General features: G+C 60.2%; 1 protein-coding gene across 1 annotated transcript in view; it reads left to right on the forward strand.

Moving 5' to 3' along the window:
• The window catches only part of LOC112078125 (voltage-gated inwardly rectifying potassium channel KCNH3-like), a 22,885-nt gene that overhangs the window by 2,086 nt on the left and 5,860 nt on the right, over positions 1 to 14,939 (forward strand). Inside the window, exon 3 of the mRNA XM_024144448.2 lies at positions 12,777 to 12,984. Coding sequence (XP_024000216.2) covers positions 12,777 to 12,984 — 208 coding nt within the window. The remainder of the gene's footprint in view (positions 1 to 12,776; positions 12,985 to 14,939) is intronic.

Raw genomic sequence — 14,939 nt, forward strand, 5'->3', positions numbered from 1 at the left:
ATGTTTCTATGTACGTACCAGTCAAAAGTTTGGACACACCTACTTATTCAAGTGTTTTTCTTTATTTTTACTATTTTCTACATTGTAGAATAATAGTGAAGACATCAAAACTATGAAATAGGATTTATGGAATCATGTAGTAACCAAAAAAGGGTTAAACAAATCAAGATATATTTAATTTGAGATTCTTGGAAATGCGAGCGCCGTGGTAGCCGGTTGGAGGGACAGCGTTTGGCACAGTCTTGGGCATGGGTGCTCGTGCGAACGCAGCTCGATGAGGGGGGTGAGTCGAGCGGCTGGGAATGGCGATGGGTTCGAGATTAAGACAGGGGGTGTGTGCTTTGTGAGAGAGGGTGTAATGGGTGTGGAGATTGTGCGGGTTGTGCATGGGTGGTGTGAGATGGCGTTTAGCAGGAGGAGGCAGGGTTGGTGGTGCGGTGGACGGAAGGGGTAGAGGTGGAGGTGAGGAGCGAGAGAAGGGGGAGCGCGGCGGTGTTGGGGAGAAAGGAGGCCGGAGAGGTCGGGGGTGATGGAGTGGTGGCAAGATGGACAGGCTGGCGGAGAAGTAAGGGCAAAGAGGAGAGGGGAGAATGGAGGCGAGGGTCCGATCGGGGGGGGGGGATGGTACGTTAAGGAGTGGATGGGAAGGGTCGGAGGTCGAGAGGTGTGGAGGAAATGGACGAGGGAACGTTTGGTAGAGGAGTTCGCGGTTCGAAGTGGTGGTGTGTAGGAAAGCGATCAGAGGCGCGTGATGAGTGGAAGGCGTGACGTCGGAGGGGGGCGATGCGCAGCGGAGAGAAAGGGGGAAGAGGAGCGGGCCAGGGGGTGACTGGTGCTGGCGCAGGAGGAGGTACGGTGTGTCGAGTTAGGCAGAGGCCTGGCTAGGGACGGGTGGCGAGGCGCGGGCGAAGAGTAGAAGTGTGTGTCAGCAGGAGGGTGTGCAGGGAGGGAAGCAGGACAGATTGGCGGTGGCAGCAGGTCAACTGTGGCGAGGGAGGAGGACTGGGCGGGGGGTGAGATCGAGGCCGTCGAGGGAGTGGGTGGCGGAAGGGTGTGCTGGCGGAAAGGAAGGACGGGACTACTAAGAGGGACGAGCGCGGAGAGTAGAGAGGAGAAGGGAGACGGGTGTGCTTGGGGGCCAGGAAGCAGACAGGCAGGGAGCAGGAGTGGAGCAGTGGGTGAGGAGCCAAGTGGAAAAGTCGGGGTGCCGTCTGGTGGCTCGGAGTGAGTTCGGTTTTTGGGAGGATGCAGGGGGTAGGGGTGAAGGGGGTTGGGATGATGCGTCGGGGGGGCAGGTGTGGGCGAGGTTGGGGCGGGCACTGGGGGAAAGGGCGAGGTGGGGAGGCGAGGGAGGGGGTGGAGGAGTGGTGTGGTTGGGGTGGGCGTTTGCTGGGGGGTGACAGCGTGTGCGTGTGGGGATTGTATGGTGTAGCGGGAATTGGCAGGGAGGCGGGCACGGGTGCAGCGCAGGGCGATGGGGCTACCAGGCCGGGGGGGGAGCAGTTTCGTGGCAGGGCAGCAGTAGCGCCGGGAGCGACAGTGGCGTGGTTTGGGGGGCTGGGGGTGTGGGGGGGAGGCTATGAGAGGGTGGGGTAGTTTTCAAGGCGAGGGAGCAGTGGAGTGGGGTGACGGGCAACACGAGCCTGCGCCGAGGGGCTGGGTTTAAGGGGGGCTATGGGGGTGAGCCAGAAGGGAGGAGTGATGGGAGTGGCGGCAGTGCAGGTGACCTGGCGGGGCGTGCGCAGCCAGAGTCGAGCGCCGGACGTGGGGTAAGCGCCGAGATTTGGAGTGGGTTTGGGGATGGATGTGGAGCGCGGAGGCAGAGTGAAGGAGAGAGCGGCGCGAACAAGGGGGTGGGCGTGGAGCAGTGAGTGGTGGGGAACGTGCCGGTCGAGGAGGAAGTATGGATGGTGAGTATGGGGTATTTGAGGGTTGTGAGACGAGCGTGTTGTAGGGTGGTGGACGGCAGGTGATGGCGCAGTAGGTGTGGGGTGTATTTCGTAGGTGGGTGTATGTGCGTTCAGCTGAGTGGGTATTGGGGTGGAGCAATGTAGGGAAATAGTAGAAGGAGAGAGGGGAGGAAGAGAAGGCGCGGGGTGGAGGATGGAGTAGGGGGTGGGTGGTCGGAACGTGGTGAGAGCTGGTGGGACTGGGGTAGCTGTGTGGGGTGGTGGGTGGGTGTGTGGGTGTGGGGTGGTGGTGTTGGGGTGTGGTGGTGTGGTGGTGTGGTGGGTGGGGTGGTGGGGTGTGGTGGGGTGGTGTGGTGGTGGGAGGGGTGGTGGTTGTGTTGTGGGTGGGTGGGTGTGTGGGTGGTGTGGGTGTGTGGGGGGGGTGAAGGGGAGTAGTGGGAGTATGCGGTCTGCTGCTGTTGGGTGCCTCGGTCCGCGCGTGGTGGTGTGTGTGGGGGCAGTAGCCAGTGTGGGAAGAGTGAGGGGTAGGTGAGGATTACTGTTGACAGGCGAGGCAGCACGAGCACGACCACCGAGCGACACGCACGACGACACAGCACGACGAGCGGAGGCGACGACGCCAGGCGACACGAGCGACAGCGAGGGCAGGCACGACAGACAGCGACACGACACACGAGCGACAGCACACGACAGGGCACAGGCGACAGGCAGCGGGCACACAGCGAGCAGCAGTGACGAGTCAACTCTCTGGAGAGTTGGAGGCAGCGCGTACGTCATTGGCAGGTGTTTCGGTGTGTGATTTGTTGACGGTAGTTGTCTGACATGGTAGAGAGGGTAGATAGTGAAGACAGTCGAAAGGAGCGGTGGGGAGGGTGAATGGAAGACGAGGGTATGGGCAGTCAGTGGTGGAGTGAGACGCGTAAAGGAGAGGTGGTTAGAGATGAAAGGTGCGAGAAGGATAAGTGCGTGCAAGGGATATTTGTGAGGGGAGTGGTCCCGACAATATGGCGGTGAGGGGCAGGGGGCTGTGTGGCGGGCTGTTCCTTCACGTGCTGGTGGTCGAGTGGGGGCGATCCCGAAGACCAGTGGTCAATGTGGGTTAGGGAGGAGTCGGGTGTGGGAGTGGTGGGGGAGCCAGGGGTGTCGATGCGTGGAGGGTGGCAGCACTGCCGAGTGCGAGGCGTCGTCCTTGCGTGGGGTCGAAGATGAGCCTTGAGCGAGGCAGGCGCTGGGGGAGGTGGGGTTGGGCAGGTTGGGTGGGCGGGTGTTGGAGGAGAAGGAGGGAGGTGAGGAGGATGGTATGGAGTGGCCAGGCGTAGCCGCGAAACGCAGGATGTGTGGTGGGGTATCGGTTGCGAGAGGAGAGGGGTGTGTGGCGCGGCGGGATGCGTGGGGTGGAGAGGGTGGGGGGCGTGTGGGTTGCTAAATAGAGGATCAGCAGACGGTGGTGCGACCGAGGCAAAGGCAGCCGAACAGCAGCGCGAGTCGGAGCACCTCGGCGGTGCGTCGCGGTGCTTCGCCAGGTGGGGGAAAGTGGCACGAGTGGCGAAGGGGATTGCATCCGTTGCAGCTGCTACCGCGTGGCGATCTCGAGAAGAAGGAGCGTGCATGGGAGGGACGCAGGGAGCGAGGGATTTCCATGTGGGTGCTAGATGCTCGCGGAGGGTGGGGTGCGGTTGGGTGTGGGTGGTTATGCCCGGGAAGGGCAGGGAGGTCTGGCGTCGGTATCTGTGATTGGTGGTCGGGGGGGGTGTTTGTGGGTTGTCTGGTGGGGCAGCAGAGGTGTGCGACGGCATGGGAAGGCGGCGGAGTTCGAGCGCAGGGTCTCGCTGCGGGAAGACATGGTGATGGTTGGAGGATGGTGGTCGGGTGGTGCCGGTTGGAACTGCTGGGTGGAAGCAGGTGCGTGAGTTTGGCGTGGCAGGTGGCGTGGGGGGAGGTGCTAAGTGAAACAGAGTGGCCCTGGCAGGCAGGGGTATGCGTGCGTGGGGGGTCTTGCCGTGTTCCTGTGGGCAGTGGCGGTGCAGTGAGGCCGAGGTGGTTCAGTCAGTGAGCGCGTTGGGGGATGTTGTTGTAGGGCGGAACATCATCTTGGGAAGGAAGAGCGTTGAAAGAGTGTGGCGTGGTGGTCGAGTGTGTCCACAGTGTGAGGGCTGAGCGCGTGTCGAAGTGAGTGCGTGTGAGGGAGTAATGATGGGGACGGGCCAGGGTGTCTGCTTTGGGCGTGTAGGTTGGAGGCTGGGTGCTCGGATGGAGAGGGTAGGGGACGGTGGGCCGGTGCTTGACGGCCAGAGTGAGGGGGCGTGATGTGTCGTGGGGGGGGGTGAGTAGTCCACCGTCGTACCTGTGGGTCAGCGGAAGACAGACTAGTTGGGCTGTGAAAGCCGCATTGAGAAGGAGAGGAAAGAAAATGGTCGGCAGCAAGTGTAGACTGTCTAGAGGCGGGAGGAGGAGGGCGAGCGGAGGCGCGGGTTAAGTGGTGGAGGAGGAGTGCGGATTCCGAGGTGGAGGCTAGCCTCATGGAAGTGGTTGAGGGAGGAATGGCGCAAGAGGGGTGCCAGGAGCTGTGCAGTCAGAGGGTGGAAAGGGGGCGTAGGTCTGAAGGAGTCGGTCAGGGAGGATGGTGAAAGATAGTGAGTCGGTTGATTGGAGTTAAGCCGGCTGGTTTTGGGGGTTACGTGACGGGATGAGTTCCATAAATCCTATTCATAGTTTTTGATGTCTTCACTAGTTAGGGTGGTGGCGGGAGCAGAGGTGGTGAGGAGAGGAATGAGGGTAGAAAAGGTGAGGGAGAGGAGAGGAGAGGGAGGGCGGGCACTGTGGGAGGATAGAGTAAGGGTGGTCCAGAACTTGTTGGGAGGGCGTGTACGTGGGTAAGCGTAGGAAACACAGCAGGCGCAGGATGGGGTGGGAGCTGATGCACTGGTGGTGGTGTCTTTGGGCCAGGAAGGGCGTCGATAGGAGGACGGATGGGGGTGGCAGGGCGCAGGCCGGAGGAGCGTGGGGGTGGTGGCGTGTCTGTGGTGGGGTGGGGGAGGTAAGGGTCATGGTTTGGGTGGTGGAGAGGCGTAGTTGAGGCCGTCAGGGGTGCGATAGCGGGGTGCTGGCGCCGGGCGTGTTAGGGGGAGGTGGGGGTGTCGCGGGTGGATGGTGAGTCAGGGATGACCAGGCGTCCGTGCGGGGTGCGTCATCGGATCCGGGCCGAGACCGAAGAGAGCGATTGTCGGAGGAAGGAGCAGGGGGGCGCGACGGGAAGGGAGGATCAGGCTGCAGACTGGTCAGAAGCTGTTCGCAGACTGTGCGAGAGAGACGGAGAGGCGACGCGACGAGCGCGTAGTGCGAGCAGGGAGCGGACGATCACAGCACAGGGCGGCGAGCTTGGTGCGAGATTAGGCCGAGAGGTGGAGCGCGACGTGAGGCGGCTCTGGCGGTTTGCGCGTGTCCCCGGTCCTCGGTTGCCCGGCGGTGGGTGCGGGAGGTACTGTTCGGGGGGCGCACGGGCTGCGTGAAGAGGCAGTGCGGGGGGTTACTCGGTCGTCCGTAGGGCTGCGTCGCAGAGGGGCGGGTGGGGGAGGCGGTGTGACTCGTGGGAGTGAGGCAGGCGGGCCGTGGGGTTCTGCGCGCGCGTCGGTGGGTCGTACGTGTGGTCGCGGCCTGGCTGGGGCCGGCGACTGGGATGGGCCTGGGCGTCGGTGGGTGAGCTTCAGCTGCGGAGCGCAGGAGTCGGAGGGCGAGGGAGAGCAGCGGGGCCGTGAGCTCCGTGGGGGGAGTGAAGTGGGTGGGGTGGAGGAACCGGGGGCGAAGGCAAAAGGGTAAGAGGCACGACGACACACGCGACGAGCACAGCGGCACAGCAGCAGCACAGGCGACACACATGGCGAGGCGGCGAGGCACACGTAGGATCCTAGTAGGGAAGTGTAGTGGTGTTTGGAGTGGAGTTGAGTGGAGTTGCAGGATGGGGGTGAATGAAGAGAGCTGAGTTGGACGAGGGATGGGGATAGGGTTGGAGGGAAGCGGTTCCGCGAGCGAGCGCAGTAAGAGGACCAGGCCGGGGGTGATCGCTGTGTGGTGAACTGGCGCACGACGAGTGTAGAAGGGAGGGCAGCAGTGACTCCGTGTGGTGGGGTAGACTGCGGCACGAGCAGGTGTTAGGAAGGAGCACGAGGTGACTGCGCGTGTGTGGGATGGTGAAGTCCGAGCACATGGGTTGAGGGAAGACACGAGTGGAGGCTCCGTGATGGTAACGGTCACACAGTGTAAAGAGAGCAGAGTGGAGGCGTCGCTTGATGGGGGTAACGGTCCAGCGGCAGTGGGGTAGGAGGAGCAGGGGCAGGGTGGACTGGCCTGCGATGGGTGGACGCGGCGAGCGAGCGATGTAAGAGAGCGGAGCGAGTGACTGCGCTGTGGAGTGGTAACGTGCCGAGAGGCATGGTAGAAACACAGTGACTGGCGTTGGATGGGGTAAGCTGCCAGCAGGGCATGTAAAAACGAGCAGTGGAGGCTGGCGGCGTTGGGATGGGGTGAAGCTGCCAGCACCATGGTAAAGAGCAGCAGGTGACTGTGCGGCTGGTGGGTAACTCCAGCGACATGGGTGAAGAGGCACCGAGTGGAGCGTTGCCTTGAGTGGGGGGTAAGCGTCCAGGGCACAGTGTAGGAGAGGCACGAGGGGTGGACGTTCGGTGTGATGGGGTAGAACTGCCGACAGCATGTGGAGAGAGAGGCACAGGTGGGGACTCCGTTTGGGGGTGGAGACGGTCCAGGCGACGATGTGGGGACGAGCAGGTGGAGCTCGGGTTGTGGTGAAGACGGTCCGAGCAGCATTAGGAAGGAGGGCGAGCGCAGTGGCTCGCGTGGGTATGGGAGACGTGGGGCACGAGCATGTAAGAGGCAGGCGAGTGAGCTGCCGGTGGGTGGGGTAGACTCGGCGCAGCGATGGTGAAGGGACGAGCAGTGGGACTCCTGTGATGGTAGAGGCGGCTCGGCAGGCAGCAGTGGTGAGAGAGCACAGTGGACTCGGTATGGGGTGAGGAGACCGGACGGACATGGTAGAGAGGGACGCACCAGTGGACGTCGCTGTGGGGATGGTAAGGGGCCGAGCGACGGATGGGTAGAGAGCAGCAGGGGACGTCGAGTGGGGTGGAGACGTGCGGGGAGCGCATGGTAAAGGACGACAGGTGGACGGTGCGGGCTTGATGGGAACGGTCGCCGGACAGCATGGTAAGGACAGGCAGGGTGGAGGTGCGGCTGTGGATGGGGGAACGTCGCAAGACAGTGTAGGACGCAGGGCAGTGCTCGGTGAGTGGTAGAGCGCCAACAGTGGTGGAAGAGGGACGACAGTGACTGCCGTGTAATGGGATAGAGCTCGGCGGACACAGTGGGTGAAGAGACAGCGTGGGACTGCGGGTGTTGGGGGAAGTGTGGGGTGGGTAGGGAGGGGGGGAGGGGAGAGAGGAGGGAAGGAGCTGCCAGCACGAGTGGTAGGAAGGACGACAGGTGGGACTCCTGGTGATGGGTAACTGGCCACAGCATGGAAGGAGAGCAGGCAGGTGGAGCGTCGTGTGATGTGAGAGCTCCAGCGAGCAGTGGGTGAAAGGACACCGGGTGGAGGGCTTGCGGCTTGGATGGGTGAGGAGCTGCGGGCGACAGACATGTAGAGGACAGCGAGTGGGGATCTGGTGGGTAAGCTGGCGCACGACGAGTGTAAAGACAGGCGTGGACTCGCGTGGTGATGGTAGGTCGCAGCGACGATGTAAGACGACGGGTGAGGCGGTCCTTAGGGGAGACTGCGCACAGCATGGTAGAAGGACACAGTGGATGGTTCGCGGTTGGTGGGTGAGCTGCGCGACGAGGCAGTGTAAGGGACGACCAGGGTGGACTCCTTGATGGGGGGGGGAACGGGGTCGGCGACACAGTGTGAGAAGGACACCAGTGACGTCCGTGGGTGGTGAAGCTGCCGGACACAGTGTAGAGAGACGCAGAGCGTCGCGTGGAGTGTGGAGACTGCCAGCGAGCACGGGTGAAGAGACACGAGTGAGCTCGTTGGGATGGGTGAACGTGCGCAGCGACAGGGTAAGGGGACACAGGACTGCCTTGGGGGTGGTGGTAAGCGTGCCGGGCGGGCGGCGGGGCGGCCGCGGGCGGGGCGTGGCCGGCGACGACATGTAAAAGGGACGGAAGCGAGTGGAGTCCGTTGGGGTGGTAGGAGCGGGCGGCAGAGCGACTAGAGGACAGCAGGAGGTCGTGGTGGTGGGGGGTAAGCTGCGCGAGCGACAGTGTGAAGAGACAGGCGGAGGTGGGACGTCGGCGTTGGTGGTGAAGCTGCGCGAGCAGCATTGGTAAAGAGCACGAGGGAGCTGCGCTTATGGGTAGACTCCAGCGAAGTGGTAGAGGCACAGGTTGGAGCTCCTGGGATGGTATGCACGGAACGGTAAAGGAGAGCCAGGTGACTCGCTTGGTGGGTGGAGGACCGCAGCAGCAGGTGTAGAGAAGACAGGGACTCCTTAGGGTGGGGGAGACTGGGCCACACGGGATGGTGGACGGAGAGCGAGCAGTGAGCTCCGTTGGGGGTGGTAGGACGTCGCACACATGTAAGAGACAGGGCAGGGGATCGTGCGCTGTGATTGAAGGGCTGGCGGGCAGCGAGCAACGTGAAGGACACAGTGGAGCGTGCGCGTTGATGGTAGACTCCACAGGCATGTGAGAGAGGAGAGCATGGACTCGGCTTGGGAGTGTAGCTGCCACACAGTGGTGAAGAGAAAGCGAGTGACTCGGCGGTGGGCGGTGGAACGGTCCACACGAGGTAAAGGGACACAGTGACTCGGCGTTGATGGGGGTAGACTCCACGCGATGGTGAGAGAGGGGGAGGCGGAGGTGGAGGCTTCCGTTGGAGGTGGTAGGGGTGCGCGAGCGAGCGATGTGAGAGAAGGAGGGCGACAGTGGGCGTCCTTGGGTGGTAGAGGCCCAAGCACGATGGTAGAGGACAGCAGTGACTGCGGTTGGTGGGGGAACGTCGCAGGGCAGGGCAGTCGGGTGGAGAGGAGGGACACAGTGAGCGTCCTTGGGGGTGGGTAGACTCGGCACAGCACGGTAGAGAGACACAGTGAGCTCGCGTTGGGGTGTAGGGAGAGTCTGCCAGCGAGCAGTGGGTAGAGGACACAGTGGACGTGCGCGGTTGGATGGGGTAGAGAGGCGTCCGACAGAGTGGGTAGGGGCACAGGGTGAGGCTCGGGCTTGAATGGGTAGAGCTGCGCACGACAGTGGTAGGAGGAGCGGGACAGGTGACTGCCGGTGGTGGTAACGTGCCGAGCGGGAGGGGGTGGGTGGAGAGGAGGCGACGAGTGAGCGTCCTTGTGGGTGAACGGTCGCAGGAGCGAGTGTTAAGAGGAGCACGGGAGTGACTCCTTGGTGGTAAGGGTCGTGGGGGGGGTGGGGGGTGGGGGGGTGGGGGCGTGGGGGCGGCGGCTGTGGGCTGGGGTGGGTTCGAGCGAGCGATGTAGGAGGAACACAGTGAGGCTCGGTTGGATGGAGAGCTCGCGAGCCAGAGATTAGGAGACGGACCGAGTGGACTCGCTTGGATTGGTAACTGCGGGCAGCGAGGAGTGGTGAAAGGACAGCGGAGTGAGCTGCCTGTGAGTGGTAACTCCCGGGAGGGGTGGGGGGGGGGGGGAGGGGGGGGGGGGGGGGGGGAGGGGCGGGAGGGGGGGGACGGGGGTAGAAGACGAGCGGAGAGCTGGCTTGGGTGGTTAAGCTTGCGCAAGCATGGGTAGGGGACAGCAGTGGACTGCGCGTTGAGGGTAACGATCCACACGAGTGTAGAGAAGCCACCAGGGTGGAGCTGGTCGCGTGGGGGTGGGTAACTCCGACACGGATGGTAGAAGGACGAGCAGTGGAGTCGCGGTGGATGGGGTAGACGGTCCGACACGAATGTAGAGACACGCGAGTGACGGGTGCGGGCTTGGGTGTAAGACGGCCAGGCAGCAGGGAAGACACGAGTGACTGCGCTTGGAGTGGTAGAGCGTCGCGACAGCAGTGTGAAGAGGAGGAGCGAGTGGGAGCTCGGTGGGTGGGGTAGGTCACAAGTGGTTAGGAAGAGCGCAGGTGAGGCTGCGCTTGGATGGGTAAAGACGTCGGCAGCAGATGTAGGAAGACAGCGAGGTGGAGGCTGCCTTGGGATGGGGGGTGGAACTGGCGGAGCGTGTGAGAGGCGAACAGGTGGACTCCGTGGATGGGGTAACGGTGCCAGCACAGGCGTAGGGGAGAGGCACAGTGACGTCGCGGTGGGTGGGGGGGTAAGGCGTGCAGCACGGATGTAGGGAGGGACACAGTGGAGTGCGGCGTTGATGGGTGACTCCGAGGCGACGATGTAGGAAGAGGCACGAGGACTCGGCTGGTGGTGAACGTGGCGCACAGGCATGGTAGAGGACACGAGGTGAGGCTCGGTGGGTGAGTGGGGTGAACGTCAGGCAGCAGTAGGGACGCGAGGGTGAGCTCCGTTGGGGTGGTGAGCTGCCAGCAATGTAAAGGAGAGGCAGTGGGACCTCCGGTTGATGGGAAGCTCGCGAGCAGCGATGTAGAAGAGCAGCCATACTCCGTTGGTGGTAGACGGGTGCCGAGCAGGTGTGTGAAGGAGGCGTGGTTTCGTCCGAGCCCGTGAGGTTCAAGGAAGTGGACGAGATATCGCAGACGAGCGAAGACTGTTGATGAACGCGGGGCTGTTCGGTATTGGCTGAGCGATAGGTAGTGATGTGGCAGGGCACGTAGCGCGGGGGCGAGACAGTGGACCTTGGAACCCAAAGCAGATGAGGTCGAGGGTTTTGGCTGGCGTCGGGCAGTAGCGGAGTATCACGTGCCAGTGGAGCCTGGACTCTCCCTGTTGCGGTATCTGCTTTCCTGTGGAGACTGGGGTTGTCTCTGCTATTGCGGAGATATGCCTGTGTCCGTGCTTGTCGTGGTCGGTTGGAGGCTGGGTTCCTCGTGTGCTGGTGCAGTTGAGGCTGGGTGCCGTGGCTGATGCGTGGTCAGGTAGCGTGGTGTCTCTGGGTGCGTGGTGGGCAGTTGAGCGTGGGTGCGCGTCGTTGGTGGCTGTGAGGGGTGGTAGGCTGGTTCTCTGGTCTGGGTCAGTGTGAGGAGCTGGTGTCTCGTGGCGTGGTGTGCGAAGTGGAGGCTGGTTGCGTCTGTCGGTGCAGTTAGCTGGGGGTCGTCTGGTCTGGGTGCAGGTTGGGCTGGGGTGCTGCGTGGGTCTGTGCGAGGTGAGCGTGTACTGCTTGGTCGGTGGTCAGGTGGCTGTCCTCGTGGTGCTGGTCAGTGTGGCGTCCGGGGTCGTGGTCTGTGTCGAGGTAGGGGGGTCGTGCGCTTGCTGTGCGAGTTAGGCTGGTCGCTGCTGGTCTTCGGGGGAGGTTAGGCTGGGTCCTCTGGGTCGTGTCAGGGTGTTGAAGGTGGGTGCTTCGTGGGTCTGTCAGGGGTAGGCGGTCGTCTGGGGTGTGGGTGCAGGTTGAAGCTGGTGGCCGTCTGTCTGGTGCAGTGGTAGGTGGGGGTGCCGAAGCGTGTTCGGTGGTGCAGGGGTTAGTCAGCCAGGGAACGGCTCTGGGTAGTGTGCTGGCGTGTGGGTGGTGGTGGTGGGGTGTGGGTGGTGGTGGTGGGTGTGTGTGTGGTGTGTGGGTGTGGGGTGGGGGGTGGTGTGGTGGTGGGGTGGTTGTGTGGGGGGGGGTGTGTGGTGGTGGCCGGGCGCGTGCAAGAAGTACTGGTCGGCTCAATGACCGCCGAGGGCTGACGAGTGGTAGCCGTTGAGGTGGTTGACCGTGGCAGGAGGCGGGACCAGGAGTGATGCCAGGGGGCGGTGGGGGTGTCAGGAGTAGGGCTGGAGTGTTAAGATCGGGTGTCGAAGTACTGGGTTGAGCCGAGTTTGCGGGTTTAGCTGGGGCGTGGGGAGTGTCGGGGGATGGTGGGATTGGGTTTGCAGCGTTGGTTTTGGACGTATTCTATGTGGGGTGTCGGCAGTTGGCAGCGTGCGAAGCGGCGAAGTGGGCAGGAGGGAAGCAAGCAGGCCAGAGGGAGTGAGTTGGTTAAGGATGATTAAAGTAGGGTGAGTTTGGGAAGAGGCCGAGAGAGAGAGGCAGTGGCAGCCACGGTAGGTGCGCAGAGGAGGCATAGGGAGGGAGTTGGGATGCCGAGACAGGTGTCTGAGGTGGGTGTTATTGGAGGGGGGTAGGGAGAGGATGGAGAGAGAGTGGGGGAGGGGCTGGAGAGGACAGCAACCAGTGTGTCTCTCGTCGTCTCGCGTCGTCGTCGTCTCTCTGCTCTCTGCTGCTGCGTGCTGCTGCTCTCCTCGCCTGCTGCTCTGCTCGCTCGTCTGCTGCTTTCTCGTCGTCTGCTCGTTCTGGCCTTGTCGGTCGTCGTCTGCTCGTGCGCGTCTGGCGTCGTTGTGCGGTGCTGGCTGTGTCTCTCTGCTCTGCTCGGTGCTCTGCTGGTGTCGATGGTAGCACACACGCAGAATGGTGACTGATCACTTTGTTCTTTGGCCAAAGGGCTTCATAGAGACATGGGGGTGCAGCCAGCCAGGGACTGGGGTGTGTCTGTCTGTGTGTGAGTATAGGTCATGTTTGTGTGAGACGTATTGAGCCGTCAGTCATACCGAGTCTCCCCRGGCTTTAATGGTGTCCAGTGATGTATCAATACCAKCCTCCTGCTGTCTCATCGATCCCCGAACCAAGAACATTTCTCAGAACAACACCTCAAAGGCATCACTCAACTGTCAAACTTTCCAACTTTCAAGAACACACACACACCTATGCACACACATCACGCACTCTGTCAATACCAATGACCACTGACCTCTGCTTTCCTGTCCCCTCCTCTTCCCCTGTGCAGTACTTTGGGGTCCACCTGCTGAAGACAGTGCGGTTACTCCGTCTCCTGAGGCTGCTCCAGAAGCTGGAGCGTTACTCTGAGTACAGCGCCGTGGTTCTGACCCTGCTCATGTCTACTTTCGCCCTGCTGGCCCACTGGATGGCCTGCGTCTGGTACTTCATCGGACGCCAGGAGATCGAGAGCAACAGCCTGAGCTCCTGGGATAATGGTGAGTAAACCGGGCAACAAAATAAACACACACACACACACACACACACACACACACATGCACGCACACACTAAATTCCTATTAAATGGTATTTTATTGAGTTATGAGTTCAATGATAATGAAGAGCTATTGGGACATTGGATAGTTAGTAACTTCCCACACAGAGAGGGAAAATGAATCCAGCTAGAGTGACAGAAAGAGGACCAGCCAACTGACAGAACAGAAGGACCAGCTAAACTGACAGACAGAGGACCAGCTAACTGACAGACAGAGGACCAGCTAACTGACAGACAGAGAACCAGCTAACTGACAGACAGAGGACAGCCTAACTGACAGACAGAGACCCAGCTAACTGACAGACAGAGGACCAGCTAACTGACAGACAGAAGAACCAGCTAACTGACAGACAAGAGAACCAGCTAACTGACAGACAGAGAACCAGCTAACTGACAGACAGAAGAACCAGCTAACTGACAGAAAAGAGGACAGCTAACTGACAGATCAGAGAACCAGCTAACTGACAGATAGAGGACCAGCTAACTGACAGACAGAGGACCAGCTAACTGACAGACAGAGGACAAGGAATATGAATGAGAAAACAGTTCCAAGGACAAGAGAATAGAAAGGGAGAGTAGGATGGAGTGATATGTATGGAAGAGCACAAACTGATCATTGTTTGTTACAAGGTCATGTTGCCGGCTACGTGATGCTAATATTAACTGTAGAAAATAGAAAGCGGTATCCAAAGTCTTGTCGTTGGATATTGTCATTCTGGAATCAGGGCTGGAGAAACAGCTCAACACTGCTGGAGTTACCACCAAGGAGTCACTGTGTCTTACATGTGTGGAGTTACCATCAAGGAGTCACTGTGTCTCTACATGTGTGGAGTTACCATCAAGAGTCACTGTGTCCTTTACATGTGTGGAGTTACCATCAAGGAGTCACTGGTGTCTTTACATGTGTGGAGTTACCATCAAGGAGTCACTGTGTCCTTTACATGTGTGGAGTTACCATCAAGGAGTCACTGTGTTCTACATGTGTGGAGTTACCACCAAGGAGTCACTGTGTCTTACATGTGTGGAGTTACCATCAAGGAGTCACTGTGTCTTTACATGTGTGGAGTTACCATCAAGGAGTCACTGTGTCTTTACATGTGTGGAGTTACCACCAAGAGTCACTGTGTCTCTACATGTGTGGATTACCATCAAGAGTCACTGTGTCTTACATGTGTGGAGTTACCATCAAGAGTCACTGTGTCTTTACATGTGTGGAGTTACCATCAAGGAGTCACTGTGTCTCTACATGTGTGGAGTTACCATCAAGGAGTCACTGTGTCTTACATGTGTGGAGTTACCATCAAGGAGTCACTGTGTCTCTACATGTGTGGAGTTACCATAAGGAGTCACTGTGTCTTACATGTGTGGAGTTACCATCAAGGAGTCACTGTGTCTTACATGTGTGGAGTTACCATCAGGAGTCACTGTGTCTCTACATGTGTGGAGTTACCATCAGGAGTCACTGTGTCTCTACATGTGTGGAGTTACCATCAAGAGTCACTGTGTCTCTACATGTGTGGAGTTACCATCAAGGAGTCACTGTGTCTTACATGTGTGGAGTTACCATCAAGGAGTCACTGTGTCTCTACATGTGTGGAGTTACCACCAAGGAGTCACTGTGTCTTACATGTGTGGAGTTACCATCAAGGAGTCACTGTGTCTCTACATGTGTGGAGTTACCATCAAGGAGTCACTGTGTCTTACATGTGTGGAGTTACCACCAAGGAGTCACTGTGTTCTTTACATGTGTGGAGTTACCATCAAGGAGTCACTGTGTCTCAAGTGTGTGGAGTTACCACAAGGAGTCACTGTGTCTTTACATGTGTGGAGTTACCACCAAGGAGTCACTTGTGTCTCTACCATGTGTGGAGTTACCACAGAGTCACTGTGTCCTTTACG

This window comes from Salvelinus sp. IW2-2015, unplaced genomic scaffold (assembly GCF_002910315.2).
Source record: "Salvelinus sp. IW2-2015 unplaced genomic scaffold, ASM291031v2 Un_scaffold5282, whole genome shotgun sequence".
Taxonomy (NCBI): Eukaryota; Metazoa; Chordata; class Actinopteri; order Salmoniformes; family Salmonidae; genus Salvelinus; species Salvelinus sp. IW2-2015.